General features: G+C 39.5%; 2 protein-coding genes across 4 annotated transcripts in view; both read left to right on the forward strand.

Moving 5' to 3' along the window:
- WDR35 (WD repeat domain 35) overlaps positions 1-3220 on the forward strand; it is a 55608-nt gene extending 52388 nt beyond the window's left edge. For both annotated transcript variants that reach the window (XM_081069722.1, XM_081069721.1), the window contains one exon: positions 62-3220. In XM_081069722.1, the coding sequence (XP_080925848.1) occupies positions 62-212 (151 nt within the window). In that variant the 3' untranslated portion in view covers positions 213-3220. The remainder of the gene's footprint in view (positions 1-61) is intronic.
- Positions 3221-4245: 1025 nt separating this feature from the next.
- Positions 4246-18647, forward strand: TTC32 (tetratricopeptide repeat domain 32). 2 transcript variants are annotated; one of them, XR_013994692.1, is made up of 4 exons: positions 4246-6348; positions 9888-10045; positions 10780-10985; positions 17512-18647. XR_013994692.1 is itself a non-coding variant. In XM_081069723.1 (3 exons), exons 1-3 carry the CDS (start codon positions 6197-6199, stop codon positions 10905-10907), a joined length of 438 nt encoding a protein of 145 aa, XP_080925849.1. In that variant the 5' UTR covers positions 4246-6196; the 3' UTR covers positions 10908-11841. The 2 variants fall into 2 exon arrangements, 1 of the variants encoding a protein (XP_080925849.1); XM_081069723.1 differs by lacking the exon at positions 17512-18647 and having other exon boundaries at positions 10780-11841.
- Positions 18648-20462: the final 1815 nt, after the last annotated feature.

The raw sequence follows: 20462 nt of genomic DNA on the forward strand, positions 1-20462 counted from the left end.
AAGTTTTAAGTAATTAAGGCTTTTAAAGTGTAATTAATTGGTTTTCCTCTTAATTTTACAGAGGGGAAGGGAAACTGCCAACATGCGTTGCCACAGGAAGCCCAATCACTGAGTATCAGTTCTGGATGTGCAATGTATGCAAGCACTGTGTTCTGGCTCAGGAAATAAGTAACTACAACTTCTGTCCCTTATGCCATAGCTCAGTAGGATAAAGAAATGACAAATTGCGTGTTACTGTAAAATATATGTAGCATATATACATAGCCATAACTGTATATAATAAGGTTGACTTCCATATGTTTTATGTGAAAATCAGCATCATTACTTCATTGTTGTATTTTTATACAATTTTGTGTAAAAATTTTATGTAAAATTACAACTATGAAATAATGATGCTGATTTTCATACAAAATGTATGGAAATAAACCTTATTTCCTATCTATCTATATATCTACCTATCTTGTAGTTGGTTACATAATACAATGGACATATTTCAAAAAGAATTTTTTCTTACAGTGCACGGTCACTAATTCACTAAAAAATTTTGGCAGAGGGATAGGGGAAGCTTGGAGTGAGGTAAAGTTGTATCAGAAGGAGCTTAATTGTAATATTGAAATCTGCTCTATCACTATCTGTATTTAATTAAATAAGTATTGAATGTCTTTTATATTTTATTTCAGAAGTGAGGAAAAGGCATTTTAAGACTTTTTTTTATAATTTGAATTGTTTCTAATAGACTTATTTTTTTTTATAGCCTTTCCTTTTTTATCTACCCTTTTAGTCTAATCTAAGAGATGGCATTTGGCATTTGCTCTTCATATTATTGTACAGAAGACTTGGCTCTATTTATAATGATATAAATTTATGCAAAAACATCCATTTACAGTTATAGTTTCAGTTGAAACATTGTCCCCAGCTGGACCCTTCTCTCATGCACTGGGGAGTGATTCTTGATATGTGTCTATTTTGAGTTATTAAATTAATTTAAAAAAGAAAATGTTGTAATCAGTAATGTGTAATTTCTTCCCTGTTTTATATAGCTAATAATATTCTCCATTTATTTCTCATGAACTTATGTCCTGTCACTTTGTTGCTGGACACCAAACTCTAGCACTATTTCATCAATATTATTTGCTAATGTTTAGTAGAGGCAATAAATAAAGGGAAATATCCAACATTGTTATTGCAGCTGCAATACTTAGGTTAGTTAACTTTCTCAATGTGATATGTTTTTGGTCCTTTAGAGACAAGTCTGTTGCTGATTGAGAATAGTGAGCTATGAGAAGGGATTTAGAGCCTAGATGAGTTTACAATAAATAGCAGGCTCATGTGCCTAAATAAAATGAGAAGACCAGAAGTCTTAGAAGTCTCTGTGCTCATTTGCCTTGTGGGAAGTTACCTTGATACAATGGTAGCCTCCAAATACACTACCAAGCAAGCTATTCCAGAGGTCATGGAACAGAAAGTGTTAAAAACCAAATGCGGATTCTCAAATTGCATGGTTTATTGAATCAATTTGAAATACACAGTGAGGAACAAAGAGATAGTGGTGGGGTAGATTAACATTATTGGTAGGGTGTCAGTGGGGTAGAAAGCTTATGGTACCTGTATCCTGAGTTATGTATGTACTGTTCTTATGTCTTGACTCTCATTCTGCTTCATCAATTCCCCTGATAGGACCAGAGTTGAGGTTTGAGCCCGGGGTCACAGTGATGGAATGTGCCTGAGGCCAGTGATGTCACACTTGCTCTATAGAAGAGGCCCTTTTTAAAAATTTTATTAGTTTCAGGTATACAAAACAATGTAATAGTTAGACATTTCACCCCTCACAAAGTGATAACCCCCCACCCCCAATCTATTGCCCCGCTGACATCGTATATATCTATTACAATTCCATTGACTCTATTCCCTATGCTGTACTCCATATCCCGTGACTATATATATATATATATTAAATTATAGTTGACATACAATATTATTCAGCTTCAGCTTCAGGTGTACAGTGCAGTGGTCAGGCATCTACACCATCCAGGAAGTGGTCTCCCTAATAAGACACGTGGCCATCTGACATCCTACAAAATCTTTACAACATTATTGATTGTATTCCCCAAACTGTCTTTCGTATCCCCTTGGCAATATTGGTAGTTACCAATTTGTGCTTTCTAATCGCCTCCCCTTTTCCTTCATCCCCGCCCCCCATCCCATCTAGCAACCATCAGTTTTTCCTCTATATCTCTGAGACATTTCTGTTTACTTTGCTCATTTATTCAGTTCTTTAGATTCCACATATAAGTGAGATCATATGGTAATTGTCTTTCTCTGACTGACTTATTTCACTTAGCATAATGTTCATCTGTATCGTTGCAAATGGTGAGATTTCATTCTCTTTTATAGCTGAGTAATACTCCATTGTATAAATGTACCACAGTTTCTTAATCCAGTCATCTACAGATGGGCATTTCAGTTGTTTCCAAGTCTTGGCTATTGTGAATAGCACTGCAATAAACATAGGGGTGCATATATTTTTTTGAATAAACGTCTTGGATTTCTTTGGATTGATACCTAAGAGTGGAATTGCTGGGACATAAGGTAGTTCCGTTTCCAGTTTTTTGATACCTCCATACTGTTTTCCATAGTGGCCTCACCAATCTGCAATCCCACCAACAGTGCACAAGGGTTCCCTTTTCTTTTCAGCCTTGCCAGCAGTTGTTGTTTGTTGATTTATTGATGATAGCCATTTTGACTGGGATGAGGTGGTATCTCATTCTGGTTTTTATTTACATTTCTCTAATGATTAGTGAAGTTGAGCATTTTTTCATGTCTGTTGGTCATCTGTATGTCCTCTTTAGAGAAATATCTGTTCATGTCCTCTGTCCATTTTTTAATTGGGTTGTTTTTTTTTGGTGTTGATTGTTTTATAAATTTTGGATATTAACCCCTTATCAGATGTATTATTGACAAATATCTTCTCCCATTCAGTAGCCTGCCTTTTTGTTTTATTGATGGTTTCCTATACTGTGAAAAAACTTTTTAGTTTGATGTAATCCCATATGCAACATAGCATTGTTGACCTGTATGCTATTTTGTACAAATGCTGACTTTATTATACATTTTTTTTCTAAAATACACTTTGAAATTATCTTTTTGTATTCCGGGATCTGAGATGTTTGGTTTTCTGTGTCATTAAGTGAAAAAATATGAAAATAATAAATATTGAAGTAAAAAAAATGACTTGTATTTATCTTGTTTTCTTTATTGAGAACTTACAGATATCATGGTATTTGTTTTGTTGATTTAAATATTTTGGTGGTGGTTGGTTAGGACGGTGTTGGGCTCCAGTGTGGATAAGGGAAGAAAGGGACAGGAGGTACAATAGATGTACAATATCACTTTTGCTACCAAACAGTAAAAACATCAACAACCACCACCCATAAAGGTACTAGGCAAACATCAGATGACTAGAGGTTAAAGTGAATTAATCCTTATAAGTCATACAGAGTTCTCACTAGAAATGGGATAAATTTTATGTTACCAGACTTTTAAGAGAAAATCAAGAGTCCTTAATTTGATGGTATAGCTCCAAGATATTGGTACTGAGTTTCTAAAATGCAAATGGCAATATTATGCTGCCCCCTACTGTCTATTCTTATGATTATTTTCTCAATTCATTTTTTAAAAAAAAGAAATTAACAGTTATTTGAGTGTAAAAGTAACATGTTCATGGTAGAAAATTTCAAAAATACATATAGATGAGAAAGTAAGAATAGTTTTAATAACCTTTTTAAAAATAAAATGCATTAATTTCAATTGAATTTAAGAGAAGAAAAAACTAGGTGAAACTGAAGAAATTGCTGTACTGTTTTCTTCATAAAAAGAACTGTTCTTGAGATTTCTCTAAAGTTAAAAGAAAGAGTACACATTAAGAGACTTTTAACTACACATTTCTTATTTGGTATAGTTTAAATTTCTAGTTAGTAAAATTTAGAGGAATTTAGAGAAAAATGAGATACCTCTACACACCCACTATACTTACAGAAGTCAAAAATAAAACTGACAAGTGTTGGTGAGGATGTGGAGAAACTGAAACCCTCATACATTGCTGGTAGAAATGCAAAGGAGTACAGCTACCTCGGAAAAGTTGAGTTTAAAAGTGCCCTATATATTCTGGAATATACATATGTCTATGTGTATGTGTTTGTGTGTATTTTTTAGAAAAATTATTTTACTTTTTATACTGCTACAGTTAACAAAAAGGAAGTTTTATTGAGGCTCCAGGTTCACGGGGCTCAGGTAGAAGGCCACCTGGTGGGGGAAGGAGGAGCCCATGGAGGACCCTTATTTGACTTTATTCTGGGGGCACAGATTGTTGGTGTGACCACACTTGTGGCAGTTGACAGCATGGGGTTGCAGGCAGGCAAAACACTTTTGGCTGATCTTGTTGCAGTTGTATTTCTGGGTAAGCTGGTGGAAGGAAGGCTTGATGATGCCACTCTGCAGGTGAGGTACCAAGTGCAGGTGGACTCAGGAAGACAGGCCTGAGAGTTGGAGAAGTACAGCCACTGAACCTGGCTCCAGCACCTCAGTTGCAGGGGTGGGTCCTCCAGTATCCTAAAGACTAGAGATCTCAAGTGTGATGAAGATACCATGTCAGAATCCCTGGTGTGTTCTACTATTAGATGGACACACCAGCCCCACCTGCCCCACGGAACCTCCATCTCTGCATTTCCTGTTCTTATCAGATAACATGATCTGCAGATATTTTATCCCATTATCTGGGTTGTCTTTTTACTCTGTTGATAGTCGTTTCTTGCACAAAAGTTTTTAATTTCCGTGACGTCCAGTTTGTCTATTTTTTCTGTTGTTGCCTGTGCTTTTGGTGTCATATCCAAGAAATCATTGCCAAATCCAATGTCGTGAAGCTTTTAGCTTGTTTTCTTCAAAGAATTTTGTATTTTTTAGGTTCTACATTTAGGTCTTTAATCCATTTTGAGTTAATTTTTTTTTTAACATGGTGTTAGATTCAACTTCATTCTTTTGCATGTGGATATTCAGTTTTCCCAGCACCATTCATTGAGAAGACTGTCTTTATGACATGCTGTTTTGAATACTATAGCTTTGTAATAAGTTTTGAAATCAAGAAGCATGAATCCGTCAACTTTGTTCTTTTTCAAGATTGTTTTGCCTATTTGGGATCCCTTGAGAGTCCATGTGAATTTTAGAATAGATTTTTCTATATCCGTAAAAAATATCACTGGGGTTTTGAGGGATTCCATTGAATTTGTAGATCGCTTTAGGTAGTATTAACATCTTAACAATATTAAGTTTTACAATCCATGAACATGGGATGTCTACTTCAGCAATGTTTCATAATTTTCATTATACAAGTTTTCACCTCCTAGGTTAGTTAACTCCTAAACATTTTATTCCTTTTGATGCTATTATAAATAGAATTGTTTTTTTTTAATCTGTCTTGTTCATTTTACATAATTTTTACTAGAATTAAACGCATTTAAATTAATGTCTGGGTTTCCCTTTGGCATGAGCAGCCAGGGAATGTAAAGTAACATCGTGGACCACCGGCTGTCAACATGAAATACTATCGAATGCTTACACTATTCCAGAGGATCAAAAAGGTTGAGAAGTTTGCAGTCTAGGGTCTGGGGCGTCAGGACCGTTGGGCAACTAAACTCATAGTAAGCACAGCCTGGTCACGACATCCTCGGAGGGGTGTTTTGCTAAGGGTGGACGCTGGAACCCTTTAGGCGCTACAACAGACTCACGGCCAATTACTGGCTAATTCGCCATTCATAAGCCAAGGTTTCTTTCGCTTCGGGCAGTCAGTCCCCTTTCCCCATTCACCGTAACAAAGGGCAAGCTCCTCGCGACGTTAGGCCACGGATTTGGAATCGAGTTCGGTCCACTACTTTCCTGGGAAATGGGGCAAACGGGACCAGCAGCGACAACAAGGGAACCGCACTTCTCCGGGCGCCGTCCCGCTTTCCCGAGGCTCGCGTTCTCGGCCGGCAACACTGCATGGATCTCGCGAGACGACGGCTCCTCGTGAGGCACAAACCTCCCCCCTTTGCTAACGCGGAAGTTTAGCTGTCAGGTTAAATTCCAGGGTGCGGAAGCGGCCTGGTGGTGCCGCCTCAGAAGTTCACGCCATTCACTACGGAAGGCTAGGCCTGCGACCGCTATGGAAGGGCAGCGGGAGCAGGACGCGCACGCAACCCTAGCACTCGCCCAGGCTCACTTCAAGAAGGGCGAATACGCCGAGGCCGAGGCGCTCTACTCCGCTTACATCGGCCAGTGCGCCTGTGCGGGCCCCGCAGGGGGGGCTCCCGGGAGGTAACTATCGCGAGAAGTGGGGCGCGCGGCGCGTTCCCGGCGGGGGGGCGGAGCCACCTGAGCTCAAGGGCGCCGAGGACCCGCGCACAGATGCTCGTTGTCTCAGACAGGCGGCGAGGAGAGAGTCTTGGAGCGCCTTCCTTGGGGACACCCGCAGCGCCAGCTGTTTCTCACCCCGGGTGTCCGCCTTTCACCTTACTCTGTAGCCAGGGACTCAGAGCGGGGGGGGGGGCTTTCCCACCCGTGATTTTCACAGACGGGGTATCCGAGACCTGGGGAGGGCGACGTGACACGTTGGGTCGTGCCAAGCCAGCACACGGCACGGCGACCCCGGCCCCAACCTCACGGGCAGCAACGGTGTTTCCCGTGTTGAGAACACACGCTGTTCTCCGCGTGTGGAACGTGGTGCTGACACATTCCCGCTTCACGCAGACTGCCCGTGACGTGCAGACGGTTCAGAATGCATTTCTGATGAAGGATCCTTAGAAAGCCGCCCCCGCAGTGCCGTTCTTCCCGCGTAATTCCTCGTGTCAGACCCCCAGCCAGCGTTGCGGCCTGACGTCCCCCCGTCAGGTGTCAGGTGGTTGGGTTATTGGGCGGGTTCGCTTTGAGCTGGTTCAGGCCGTTTCCCGCCAGGCTCCCCTTTAACCCCCCGGTAGTTGACCTGTTGGGCACACGGGTCGTGTGTCTCGGGCGTCCCCGCGTATTGCCTTTGCTGAGTCCGTCCCTCTGACGTCATTTGACGTCGCCTTCTGGCTGCAACCACGCCCGGGCGTCGGTAGTTCAACCTTGACGTTGGCTCCGATTCACATTCAGCCTTGTGGCGAGAAAATCACTGCGTGGTGTGTGCTTCCGCCAGAAAGGACGTGGTTCGTGCCTGCTTGTCGTTCACTTTTGTGGTGTTAGCAGCCTCACCTCCCGATACCTGCTCGCCCCCAACGTCCTGGCTTTGTGCCTGGAGGTGTGGCGTTTGTTCTTACTCCACGTTTTGCCTGATTCTTGTTGATGGTGTGGAGTGGACCAGGATGAGGAAAGACAGAACGGAGAAGGTCTGAACGAACAGCTTTTCGGAGCATGTTGAGTTGTCTGCACCATCACCCTCCTTTCCCTTCCAGGATTTGGTTTTTCTTGAGAGGACGTCTGCTTGTCTTTCGCGTGAGGCTTAAGATTCTTATTTGTTAAATTCATATGCATTGAGCCAGGAAAACAAAGTCGCTTCTTCATTTGCATAGTATACCAAAATAATAGTTTATACAAGTTTCTGAACAGGCAATAAAATGGTACCCCTCCCACTCCCCCGCAAAAAAAAAACCACAAAACACCACACATTAGTAACCATAGAACACATAGTTTTCCATCCTTGTTTCAAGCTGGAGGAATAGACTTACCTAGTAGGTTTCGCGCAGTGTCCACCAGCCACAGGTATGTTGATGCCATCTCATCTTACTCCTCCTCCTCTGCTCATCTCAGCCCAAGAGCGCAGTGTGTGCTTGTAGCACAGATAACTTCTGCTCCTTGCCACATTAGGAAACAGACCTGCATGGTTTAGAGGAAGGGAGCTCCGCGTGTCTGAATTCCCGGCCACATAGCTCGTGCCTTTCCGCAGTCTCAGTTTCTCATCTATAAGACAAACCTTCAGTGTCCTTACAGTTCTGAAATTCTAGGAACTCGTGGATTGAAACTGAATTCTGTTTCTCCGACTTTTCCCCCTACATGCATCTTTTAGCGTTTAAATTTATTTAAAAAAAATATTGGGTCCCTGAATCGTTTTAAAACAGTATTTGCGGTCTTTGAATGCCTTTCACTCTGAATGGTTTATAACATTTCCTTTCAATAGTCAAAAGTGCATCCTTAGCCATAACCTGATTTCCAAATGTTTTTTCTTTGCTAAAGTTAGCAAAGGCTAAAAATCCACATTTGGATTAGGTAACCTGGTTAAATTACGTTACGTTAAATACTATTATTATAAAAATTTCCATATTACAGAAAAATGTTTGGCTTCAGCGCTTCGCCCAAATCTTTAAAATATGGAACAACTTCCACATGAACATAGGCTTTTAGAATTTGGTGTAATGAGGTCTAATTCTAAATCAAACATTGTATGAGCCTCTGAATGTAAGAACTTCATAACAAAGTTTTGAAGCTTAGAAATTTAATTACTAGAACCTTACTGGAGTCCTGAGGCTGCATTTTTCTTAAAACTCTTAATGGGGTAGCAGTTTACCTAGTATCATAACAGAGATAGATGAAGGGAGTGTGCCCTCTTGTTCTCCAGGTTTTGATAATGGTGCTAATGGCATCCAGAACTGTTCTTGTACCCACTCTGTTAGTCATAGCTCACGGAAACAGACATTTTCTGAAGTTGCCATGGTTCCTCTCCATCATTAGCGAATTTGAAAGAGACCCCTAGGCTGTACGTACCTTTTATGGCAGTAGTAGTTACCGTCCCTGTCTGACATCTCAAGGATCAAGATGTTAAACGGGACATAACTTTAATAACACTGACTGCAGTGTTGTGTTTTCTGAGGACTGTACTTTGCACTATGGGGTATAACAAAGCAATGACCTAAGTTTAGGCTGCATTTTCCCTGTTTGGTTCGAATTTGAGAATCCCTTTGGGGAAAAAAAAAGAAAGGAAAACAGAATCATCTCTGACATAGAGCAGAGCTCATGAATGTGCTGTATGCAAATTTGTCCAGCAGGGTTGGGGTGGGATGGGTTGGGGAGGGCTGTGACTTATTGAGCTGTCGGTGGCTGTCAGAGCTGCCTGGGTGTCTGACCTCTTACAGGAAAGTCTGCTCACTTAATGCTCCTTTGGCAGCCTCTGGAGCCCTCAAACGCAGAGTTGAGTCTGCACACAGGAGCCCCAAAGTGGACTGGAGCCTTGATACCCTCCTGGCAGGAAGCCAGCCTGGCCTTGGGGAGGATCCCAACGAAACTGGAGGGATGGCAACTCTCCCCGCAGAAAGCACTCCCTGGGGACCAGCGTGTTGAATTTTCACTTAGGGTTAATTTGTATTTATTTATTGGTGGAAAGTGATTTCAAATCTCATGTTTTGGGATCACTTAAAAATATAGAGAATAAAATTGATGATTTGCTTTGTGACATGTCCATAGCAAACTGGAACTTTGGGCTGGCTTCCTCTCCTCGCTCAGCTTGAATCTGATCTGTCTTCTTTGCCCTGCTGGCTTAGAAATGAACAATGCTTAGAAATGAACAATGATTTTAATATTATATTCAGCAAAACAAGTTGGCAATGAACAGGGGCTTTGAGCACACTATAAAATGAACGTGCTTTTCCAATTGACATTGTAGTGCTATCACCCTGCAAAGTAGGTAACGGGATTAAACAAAAATGGATTCCACTGCTTTATTTCTTCGCACTTTGTTTCTTTAGTTTGGTTTCTCAGTGTGGAAACTGCATGTTATATATAGGCTATGAAGTTTGACAATACCCAAAAGAGAATGAAAGTGGAAATGAGAGGAATGTGGTAACACGGTGTTTTTAATGTGAACTTTTTCTTTAAAACAAATGCAGCCCTGAGGATTTGGCTACCGCGTATAACAACAGGGGGCAAATCAAGTACTTCAGGGTTGATTTTTATGACGCCATGGATGACTACACATCTGCCATAGAAGTCCAACCCAATTTTGAAGTTCCATATTACAACAGAGGGTTGATATTGTATAGGCTGGGTAAGAATTTTTCCCCCCTTTGTCCTTGACTATGTTCTCTGAATTTAGGGCTCTCGAATGTTGTAACACGAATGTAGTATTTATTAAGTCTTAAAAGTTATGTGAAATTTAGGTTTAGAGCCTGTAACAAAGGAGTTGTTCCTGAGTTTATTTTGGGCCTTCGATAGGCATTACAGACCCCAGCAGAGCGCTGGGGTGGGAATTGGACCCGGGCGCAGGAGTGAGGGTGACCCCATTACTTTGTGCCTGTATGTTCCCAACTGCGAAATGAGGGTAATGCTGATGGTCACCTGTGAAACTTTTCCGAGTTAAAATCTTTGAAGGCACAGGAGACAATATAACGTGAAGGGGTTTTGGATCTTTGGGATCAAGGGAATACGGGTACTGTTTCTCATTTAAAGTGTTAAAGAGAATATTAATTTCCTGTAATTATGTAAAATAGGTGATATAATATTGTTGAAATTTGATGATGATTTATGTTATTTACCTATTAAATCTCAATAAACAAACCCATAGCTAATTTTAAGTATATTATTCTATAAGGGCAGGCAAAATTAATTTGATAATTAATCATAATTATCATTATTAAGAGGAAAAATATTCTTCACTAGGAGTGGTTGAAAGCTCGTAAACGTGAAAACAAAAGTATGTGTATCCAAACTTTGCTATGAATAATAGAAGGAAGTACTCAGCTTCTTTTCTCTTTTCCATTTTTGTTTTGGATTCTGGTACAGGATACTTTGATGATGCTTTGGAAGATTTCAAGAAAGTATTAGACTTAAATCCCGGATTTCAAGATGCTACTTGGAGCTTAAAACAGACTATGCTAGATAAAGAAGAAAAACAAAGAAGAAATTACTGAAAAAAGTTATTGAAAATTTCAACTTAATTGAATCAATTAACTCATGATCCTTACACCTGGCATCTCATTGTCTCTAAAGTAGGTGCTGAGCTATTTTGATTTATATTGAAGATAAAGACATTTATGCATTAACACTGAAAGTGAAATAATATACTGGGGGTGCCAAAAAAGTGTATACACATGACTTGTATTCATCTTTTGTTACTGGTATGTATTGAGTATTACAATTTTAATACAGTTTTTTCCTTTCTTAAAATGTGTATACATTTTTTTGGGCACCCTCTGTATTTAAGGTAGTTAATTCCAGGTGAACAATTTATGATGAATAGGTATGCTTTATATAAAGTGTAAATAAGTAATAATAATGCATAATTATATATTATTACAGTAAAACATTTAAAGAAATGTGTGGTAGTTTTTCAGTAAAACAATTTTTTTTGCTATATTTTTATTCCCAACTTTTAAAGTATTTACATCTACTGAAAAGTTGTCCTTCGATAGATGAATAGATAAAGAAGTTTTGGTATATATACACTATGGAATACTATTCGGCGGTAAGAAAAGATGAAATAGGACCATTTGTGATAACATGGATGGATCTTGAGAGTATAATGCTAAGCGAAATAAGTCAGACAGAAAAAGCAGAGAACCATATGATTTCACTGATATGTGGTATATAAACCCAAAACAACAAAAGAACAAGACAAACAAATGAGAAACAAAAACTCATAGACACAGACAATAGTTTAGTGGTTACCAGAGGGTAAGGAGGGAGGGGAGTGGTAGATGAGGGTAAGGGGGATCAAATATATGGTGATGGTAGGAGAACTGACTCTGGGTGGTGAACACACAATGGGATTTATAGATGATGTAATACAGAATTGTACACCTGAAATCTATGTAATTTCACTAACAATTGTCACGCCAATAAACTAAAAAAAAAAGAAAAATTGAAGTATCGTACAAAAACACCTATAAACTCTTTACTTAGATTTACCAGTTAACATTTTTTCACATTTGCTTTTTTCCTCCATATTTAAATATATAACATTTTGTTGAACTATTTGAAAATAAGTGCTGATACCATAATCTTTATCCTTAAATATTTTAGCCTGCGTCTTCTAAGACATCCCCCCCAAAAGAATAGAGACATCCCCCTTTATAGTTACAATACCATTATAATACCTAATAAAATTAACAATTCTATAATATAATCCATACCCAGGCCATATTCTAATTTCCCAATTGTTTTCAAAATGTTTTGAGTAGATTTTTATTTCTGGATCTGGAGTCAATCAAGTTACATTGCATTTTGTTATGTCTCTGAGTTCTTTTAATCTAGTATAGTCCCCTTACGTTTTCTTCCTGATGACATTTGCTTTGAGAGCAAAGCAATTTTATGTAGCTAGGCTAGAGAGATATAACTTTTAGGCTTAAAAATAAACAAATGTCCTAATGAGAGCAATTTGAAAGAATTCAACTTACCCTTGATTTTCTCTAGAAGACATTGCTCAGATAGGTTAGGATTTAAACATTGAACATAGTTTTCTGTCTCTAGATAATGACAATTTTTGTCATCAACATGTACCGAATACTTACTATAAGTCCAGCACTGTTCAAACTCTTCATATAATTAACTGGGAGTAGGATTGGGGTGGGTAGAGAGGTGAGGAACTGACAAAAAGCACTTAGTAAATATAAAGCTTAAAAAACCCTGTTTTACTTGAGCGCTGCCAGCCAATAATTAGGTTATGGTGAAGCGACCAAGACTGGGAAGAATTTGAAGGGCGTACTGTAACCAAAGCCAGCCGTGTCTCATCTGCATCGTTTTGTTTGTTTTCATTGTTGAGGTTTGACTTTCAATTATACAGATCCTGCATCTTGGGGTCTCCCAAACTAGTTTGTTACGGCTGTGGAAAAACTGTTCTGGGTGGAAATTACCCTACTCAGGAGAGAAAGGCCCAGAGTAACTTCGGCGGCGTTCTCAGAATCAGTCACCATCGTTAGCCTTCAAAGGTTTTATGTGTTTTGTTTTTTTTTTTTGAGTTTAACTGATCTCATGAAGCAGAAGTAATCACCCAGTTTGTAGTTAGTAAATAACATCTGGCAAAATACATGGAGAATTTGGGCTGCCGGTGAATGAATATTAAAAGGAATTGAAGTTTGAAAGGAAACTAAAAGTCTCTATATTTCTGGAATTATTCACATTTTCCAATATGACTTATCGTCCCATTTTTTGGAAATGTCTTGAAAAGAATTTGTGAAGTTGCATTAAAATGTACAAAAATCTCCCTTAAGAAAATTTTTATTTAAAAAGCAAAGTCCCTAGATCTTGGGAGAGCTTCAAACCATTCAACCCAGAACATCAAATACTTAAATAATGCTTCAATAACTTTATTTTCTTTTGGCTCATATTCTCTTTTCCTTCCTCTTGACTGGGATCAGATGTAATATAAAAAAAAAAACACAACCAAACTTATTAACAATTTCATTTGGTTTGTTGGATTTCTTATTCAACATTTCTCCATCCTTTATCAGAAAAAAAATTCACTCAAGTTCAGAATCAGCATTTGCTGATTAGAAGCCAGGCACTTATTTTTCTCTTAAGTTATTTTTGTCTTAAGTTACTTGAAATAACTAAAGAATAATATGTTTTCATTACTTGTCTTTTTCAAAATTTTGGGCATTACACATTCAGATTCTAAATTTATGGTTGACTAAATAATACCTTTCACATATGTCTTAAAGATTTTTTTTATGTTTGCTATCATTCAGATTTCCCACATTTCCTTGTTTTTACCAGAAAATTACCCACACTATGTTGTTTTCCACTTTTTATTTCTGCCAAAACAAGGCAGAAAATTGTGGTTTGCTATGAGGTTTGTCATTCACAAAGTAAGATAAGAGAGACAAATGGATTTAAGTTACTTTTAAGCTTGGCAAATTAATCTTAACTCTTAAGCATGGAGTTATTTTTTTTTTTTTTTTTCCTGAAATCTCAAACTGAATGAAGCCAATTGATTGACTTTTTGATAGCAGTCTATAGTCTGGCTGGTGAAATAGCAATCTGGATTTTCAAATCAGCTTTTAGTCATTATCTAATTGCCCTTTTTTTATATCTTTCCTGATTTTTCTGTCTTTCACTGGCCTCTCTACTCTCTGAACACTATCCATAGTCTTGGCCTCTGACATTTTGCGGGTCTTAAGTCTTTCTGAATGGGCAGAATATATTTCAACTCTGCCAAATCAATTCAGCATTTACACGGACACTCATCTAAATGTCAAATTTAACTCTTAAGTTTCAAATAATTAAACCTATCTCTTGCTTAATGACTTTAATTTGTCCCTGAAAATACTTATACTAAGTGAAAAGCCATTAAATGAAAAAATATTTTTATTCATTTTTAATTGGAAAAATGATAAATTCTATTTTAGCCCAAGATAACTACCTACTTTTTTACAGATAGAAAAATATGTCAATTGAGTAATGAAAACAATTTTATATAAGCAGTAACAATTTGAAATTATGTAATTATATTTACAACAACTACATCAACTATAATGGCATGACTCTTTACTCATCTTTTTCTATTTTCTGTACCAAAAAAGCTTTATTAAGGTATAATTCACGAATCATATAATTCACACATTTAAAGTGTACAATTCAATAGCTTTAAATATGTTCAGAGTTTCTGTACCATTTTTAAAACTAATTTTTCAAGCTTTTGGGGTCTCAAGTCTTCTTGCATGCAGACTACACTTAATGAAGTTATTTTGGGCAAATCAAAGGCTAAATATGAGAGTGCTTCCAAATGTGGTTAGGGTGTACCTAACCACACCCACACATAAACCAGATGGGAGAGTCCTGAAAATGCTGCCTCTTCTGGTTTCACCTAAATAAGCAGCACAACTCCAGTTTGGGTTCATGGATACCCTCTGTCTAGAAACTTGTGTTGAGTAAATGGAAGGGTATGTTTCTTTCTGAAGCTGTGACATTGAACTTTTTCTTCTTATGGCATATTTATTTAATGTATTTGAGTGAGCAGGCTTTTTTTTTTTTTAAAAAAAAAAAACACTAATTGTTGACACACATGGACTAACTTTTCAGGAGCCTCGTGAAGAGCTGAACAGCTGCTGTGTGAGATAAGTGTGTAATTTTAATAGCTTCTAGATAAATTCACATTTTGATGTTTTCTATGTTTCTCATAAATGTGATAGAAAATTATGTGAAAGAGATTCTAGCTTAAAATGGCATTTGGCCAGAAAGAGAGAGTAATTCTTTAAAAACAATTCATATCTAATGTTAGGGGTCATCAAAAGACCATTCTTTATAAAGAGGAAAGAAGGCTGAGAAATACAATGTAATTTTCATTTTTTGTTTTGTGGAAACACAATTGGTAAGATTTTTAAAAAGTAGTTTATGCTTTTTTAAATCATAAGAAGGTAAAGTACACATCCGTGTAGCAAAAGACAAATAATAAAAAAAGAAACCTACAGGGAAGTCTAAAAAGCAGAAATTGACTTGTGAATATGCATGTAACAACGAAATAAGAGCACAGCAGTAGAATCCCAATTTTTTATCTGTCAGCATCCAATCACGCATGCAGTAGTATAGTGAAGAAGGTCTTATTTTTCACAGAAGAGGAAGCTGAGGCTAAGAAATTCAGTAACTTGCCCAAAGCTATGTCCAAAACCCATGTAAACTGCAGTTAGTATTAATTGTGCTTTTTGGTTGTTGCTGGCATCAATTTGAAGCAGATGTGCGGACTCTTTTTTATTTATTTATTTTTGTCCTGATACAAATTTAAATTGCTCCTAAATTGCTCCTAAAATATTTTAGTACCCATGAAGGTGAGTATCAAAACAATATTAAAATATATTTAGTTTTTATAATGGAACATTATTGCAGTTCCAGAATTACTTGTTGGTAATTTTCCCTTCTGATTGAAAACAGACACAAAAGATGGTGAAAAGTAGATTAATATTAAGAGCAAGTTCTATTTGGAAGATTGAAAGCCACAGCCGCCAATAGTAAATTTGTATCTAATATTAAGAAAGATATCCAACATTTATAAATCAGGCAAAGGAAGGATTGCAAGTCCTTTCAATATCATACTGAGCACAGCCTAACAGAGCTGCTATGCAGGGATGATTTCACTCTCTGGGGCTGCGTCTTTCTTTGATTTTCTATTTACTCTTGCTTTGGGCCCTGTGAGATGACTTGTAATTTGTAGATTTGTGCCCAGAGGAGATGCAAATGATTTCTGTCTAGTGCAAACAACCCTAAGGGCTATGCTTTTATTGCCTGAAGGACGTTGACCAGTTTTGACTCATTTAACCTGGCAACTTGAGGACCGAATTCTGTCTTCATGGGCCATAAATACTCAGTTCCTCAAATGCTTTTTTACTGTCCTGGCGGTTCTCTCATTCATGAGTTAAATTCACATTTGTCATGTGTTCCTTCTGTATTCTTAGAAGAGTCATGCTTACCTTAAAAGATAATAGTTTGACACTTCTGTGGAGGAAAAGAAAACAACTTTAATAGAGTTAATCATTAATATAGTCACTTAAGTTTTTTTCTTGCAGGAATAAGAGAGAAGGGGGACTGAAAAGTTCCTACTGCCTGTTTAAAATATTCAGTAACTCCTGTGTGGATAATGTGGAGGTTTAATTGAGCTCTGACTGAAGAAAAGTATAGGGAAGCCCTTAAGCTTAAATTTAAACACATATAAGTACTTTTAAGTTGGCAAAAACGGCTGAGGAATATGCAATATTGTAAAATGTGCGAGTTACCCTGTTAAGACCCTTCTGCATTCTCACCTTCCAGGGGTGACCACTGAAGTTATACCTGTCCTTCCAGACCTCTTCCTATGTACAAGTACATAGACACATGTATGCATATACATGCACAGAATCACGGTCCACATACCATTAGTAACTTAAATCATTTATTATCTTGGACATTCTTCCATGTAGGAACATAGAAATCTACCTCATTGTGCTTAGACCCATGATTTTTACAGCCACATTAGAAATGCTTGCCAATTTTTTGTTATAAAATTAATACATGCATATGGTGGTAAAAATTAAAACGGTGCAGGAGGTATAAATGAAGAGTAAGACCCCCTTCTTCCTCCACATTCCCCTCCAGAGCTCACCACTTTCAACCAGAGCAACTAGAAACAAAAGGTTACACGGCTCATTTTCCTGTTCCTGCTAGACACATCTTTAAAAAATTAGTTTTAGTTCCTTCACCACCTTTGTGGCTCTATGCCCTCTAGGCAGTTTTGACCAGTTTGTACTAGGAATACCTCTGAATATATCCTTTGGCAGTGCATTTTTTAAAGCTTATTGCCACCTCATTAGAGTGCTCTTTTTAAGATTACAGAATGGCTATAACACAAACTTAAAATGTCCAAAACTCAGCACGTGGGCCTCCGCACTCTGCTGACAGTGTCCCTACTTTCCTGTTTCTTGAGGCCAGACTCTTTCCATCCCGGGGCCCCCAGCAGCGAATGGCGTGGGTTCTAACCTCGGCACAGAGTCTAGCAGTTCTCACCTCTGCTCCCACTCCAGGCCCAGATGTCACCCCTCTTCTTTGCAGGTCTTCCAACTAGTCTCCTGCCTTGGCCCTCACCCCCAAGTCTGTATCAGCACAGCCACCAGAGAAGGTTTGAAAGCAATGGTTTCTGTCATCGCTGAGAGTACGAAGCAGTTCTCACAAGGGCCTGTGTCATGGAATTTTGCACTTGCTGTGTCCTCCGTGCACCCTTCACCCATGGCCAGGCCCTCCTCTCCTTGAGGCCTTCCCTTGTCTGTCACCTTATTGTGGCCCTTGACCACCCTGTTGAAAAGTGCAAATCCCAATCATACTGCTCATCTCACTTTCTTTTTCTCTCTGTAGCCATACCACCTATTTATTCTTTCAGTCTGCCTGTCCTCTCTTTACAGGAAGATAAGCTATGTCAGGGTAGGGATTTTTGTCCGTTCTATTCTCTGCTGTGTCATCAGCACTTAGAACAGTACCTGGCATTCAGAAGGGCCTCAAATATGTTGAAAGGATAGATGCATTAGTTGTCAAATCTGTTAACTGACTTGCTATTTAGATCTTGCAGATTTATCACTGGCTATTAAGTGTGGGATGGACAAGTGTTCAATCCCTTGTTTTTCAGTTGTTCTTGAGAATATGGCCTGACTTACAGGTAAGTTTTCATTTTACTTAAAATAGCTCATTGTTCTAGTTTAATTTAGAGAAGGAAAGTCCTCTCAAAGACAAGGTCACATTCAGTGGGGACTTTATGTTTTACTGTAGCTTTATAACACGTGCCTGTTATGGTTGAATTGATATGATGTGATCTTATCCATCCATCCCTCAGAATGTGACCCTATTTGGGAATGGGTTGTTATAGATGTAATGACTTAAGATGAGGTCACAGGGGAGGGATGGGCCCTTAATCCAATCTGTCCTTATATGATAACATCTGACACGACTGGTGTCCTTATAAGAAGGAAATTTGGACACAGACAGACATGGGGGAAGATGCCGTGTGAAGAGGGAGGCGGAGGTTGGACTGATGGTGCCACAAGCCAACAAACACCTGGGGCTGCCAGAAGCGGGAAGAAACAAGGGAGCCTCCTCCTGCACGAGAGGCTTTGAGGGAGCCCGGCCCTGCCGACACCTTGATTTCAGACTTCTGGTCTCCAGAACTGTGAGAGAATAAATGTCTGTTCTTATAAGCCACCCAGTCTGTGGTACTTTGTTACGGCAGCCCAGGGAAACAGACAGTATGCAGTAAATATTAGTTCAATTTCCAAATGAAAGACCTTTTGCACTACATGCCTTTGTGTTCCTGCACCCACAAATGCAGCTCTGTGGGAAAAGGGATGAACATTTTGTTAGAACAAACCTATAAACTAACGATTTCCAAGGGAGGGCTGGGGAGGGAAGAGAGGGCTCTTATTTCCTTATTTGGTCATGACCCTGACTGCATCGGGAGGGGTGCTCATGACTAAGCACCCTACAAAACATACCGGTTTGCCCTGGCTGCCTGCTAAGAACTTCATAACCACCCTGTGTGCCTTCAACACACTTAACTCTTGGAGGACTGACGCTCCTCTGGCTTGAAGCTGGAAAACAAAAGTGGGAGTCATTTCAGGCTGCCAAACAACAAGCCATTGCAACAAGCCAGGTGAAATGCCGTCCAAGTTGGCGGAGCAGGCCGGATTGGGCGCTGTCAGTGTAGCTTGCAAAACCATAATCATTTCTATTATGAAGATCAGCTGCCAGTAGACTTATTGGAATTGGAGCAGCTTCTTGAGCGGGGGGGGGGGGGGGAGGTGAAGGGTGAATGAAATGAGGTGCCTGCATGTGGAGCCCCAAGCCTCCATCTGTCACTGATGCCAGCACATGACAATGGGGACAAAGGCCAATGTCCACCGACCTACCCTTGTTATTCTTACTTGCACCGCCCTGCCTCTGCTCAAGTTCTTTCCCAGAATGCCCTCTTTCCCACATTTATTGAAGTCCTGCCTGTCCTCCAAGTCCCAACTACCATTAAACCTTCAGTGCCAGTAGCAGCCCAAACTCATTTCTGTATTCTTCAGTTTTCCATTATAGTCTGGACGGAGCACCTTTGCCACTGAATGTGGTCCACAGGGCAGCAGCACTGGCATTAGCTGGGAGATTGTTAGAAATGCAGACTCCGGGCCCAGTGCCACACCTACTGAATGAGAGTTACCGTTTCCACAAGCTCCTGAGGTAGTCCATCTGCACACTAGGTATGGGAAGCACTGGTCTGCACTGTTGCTTCCCAGAGTGTGGTCTCTAGGCCAGCAACACCAGCATGACCAGGAACTGGTCAGGATGCAGCATTTCGGCCCTGCCCAGAGCCCCAGAACACGACGGCCTGGAGGTGGGGTCTAGTCTTCAGTGTTTAAGGAGCCCTCCACGAGACTGATGTACGCTCAAGTTTGAGGACCACTTGTCTGTATCATTCAGCCAAGTATCTAATCATGCTCTTTCATCTCCTGTGTGTTTGTCTCCCCCTTCAAGCTGGGTACCCTGAGAACAGGAACTGTGTGTGTGTGTGTCTCTGGCACTTAGCCCAGGTCTAAGCATGTGGTGACTGATGTCCAGGGGTAACCAGCGGGTCACTGTCTCCTGCCTGTCTGTTCTATTCAAGCATATGGGGGCTGGGAGAAGGGGAGAGGAGGACAGGGTAGATGCAGGAAGACTTCCCTTTGTTCTCTTGAGTCCCTCAAGGATTTGAGTTTCTTGGGGTGGCGTTATGTTTCCTCTCACTTTGGCCTTGGATACCAAATCAATATCATGTAATTTTGCATAATAGGTAATAGTGAATTATCATATCGGGGTAACTTGATCCAGACTTCTGTTTCCAATAGATTTATGTGGGTTTTCCTTCCTGCAAAAGTCATTGCTGTTGAGCAAATAATGCAATGCTGGCTAACTGTTCCTTTTTCTGGATCAATAAGTCCTTCATCTGGGCCAGTAGCAGTGATTAGCTCTTCTGGCTTACGATGTCGCAAGAAGGATTT

This window comes from Rhinolophus hipposideros, assembly GCF_964194185.1.
Source record: "Rhinolophus hipposideros genome assembly, chromosome: 12".
NCBI classification, from domain to species: domain Eukaryota; kingdom Metazoa; phylum Chordata; class Mammalia; order Chiroptera; family Rhinolophidae; genus Rhinolophus; species Rhinolophus hipposideros.

Excerpts from the sequence above, each read along its gene's own strand:
- TTC32 (XM_081069723.1), top strand. The coding sequence starts at position 6,197 with ATGGAAGGGCAGCGGGAGCAGGACGCGCACGCAACCCTAGCACTCGCC. Across the intron at positions 6,349-9,887 it reads GCAGGGGGGGCTCCCGGGAG|CCCTGAGGATTTGGCTACCG; the intron begins GTAACTATCGCG and ends AAACAAATGCAG. Across the intron at positions 10,046-10,779 it reads GTTGATATTGTATAGGCTGG|GATACTTTGATGATGCTTTG; the intron begins GTAAGAATTTTT and ends ATTCTGGTACAG.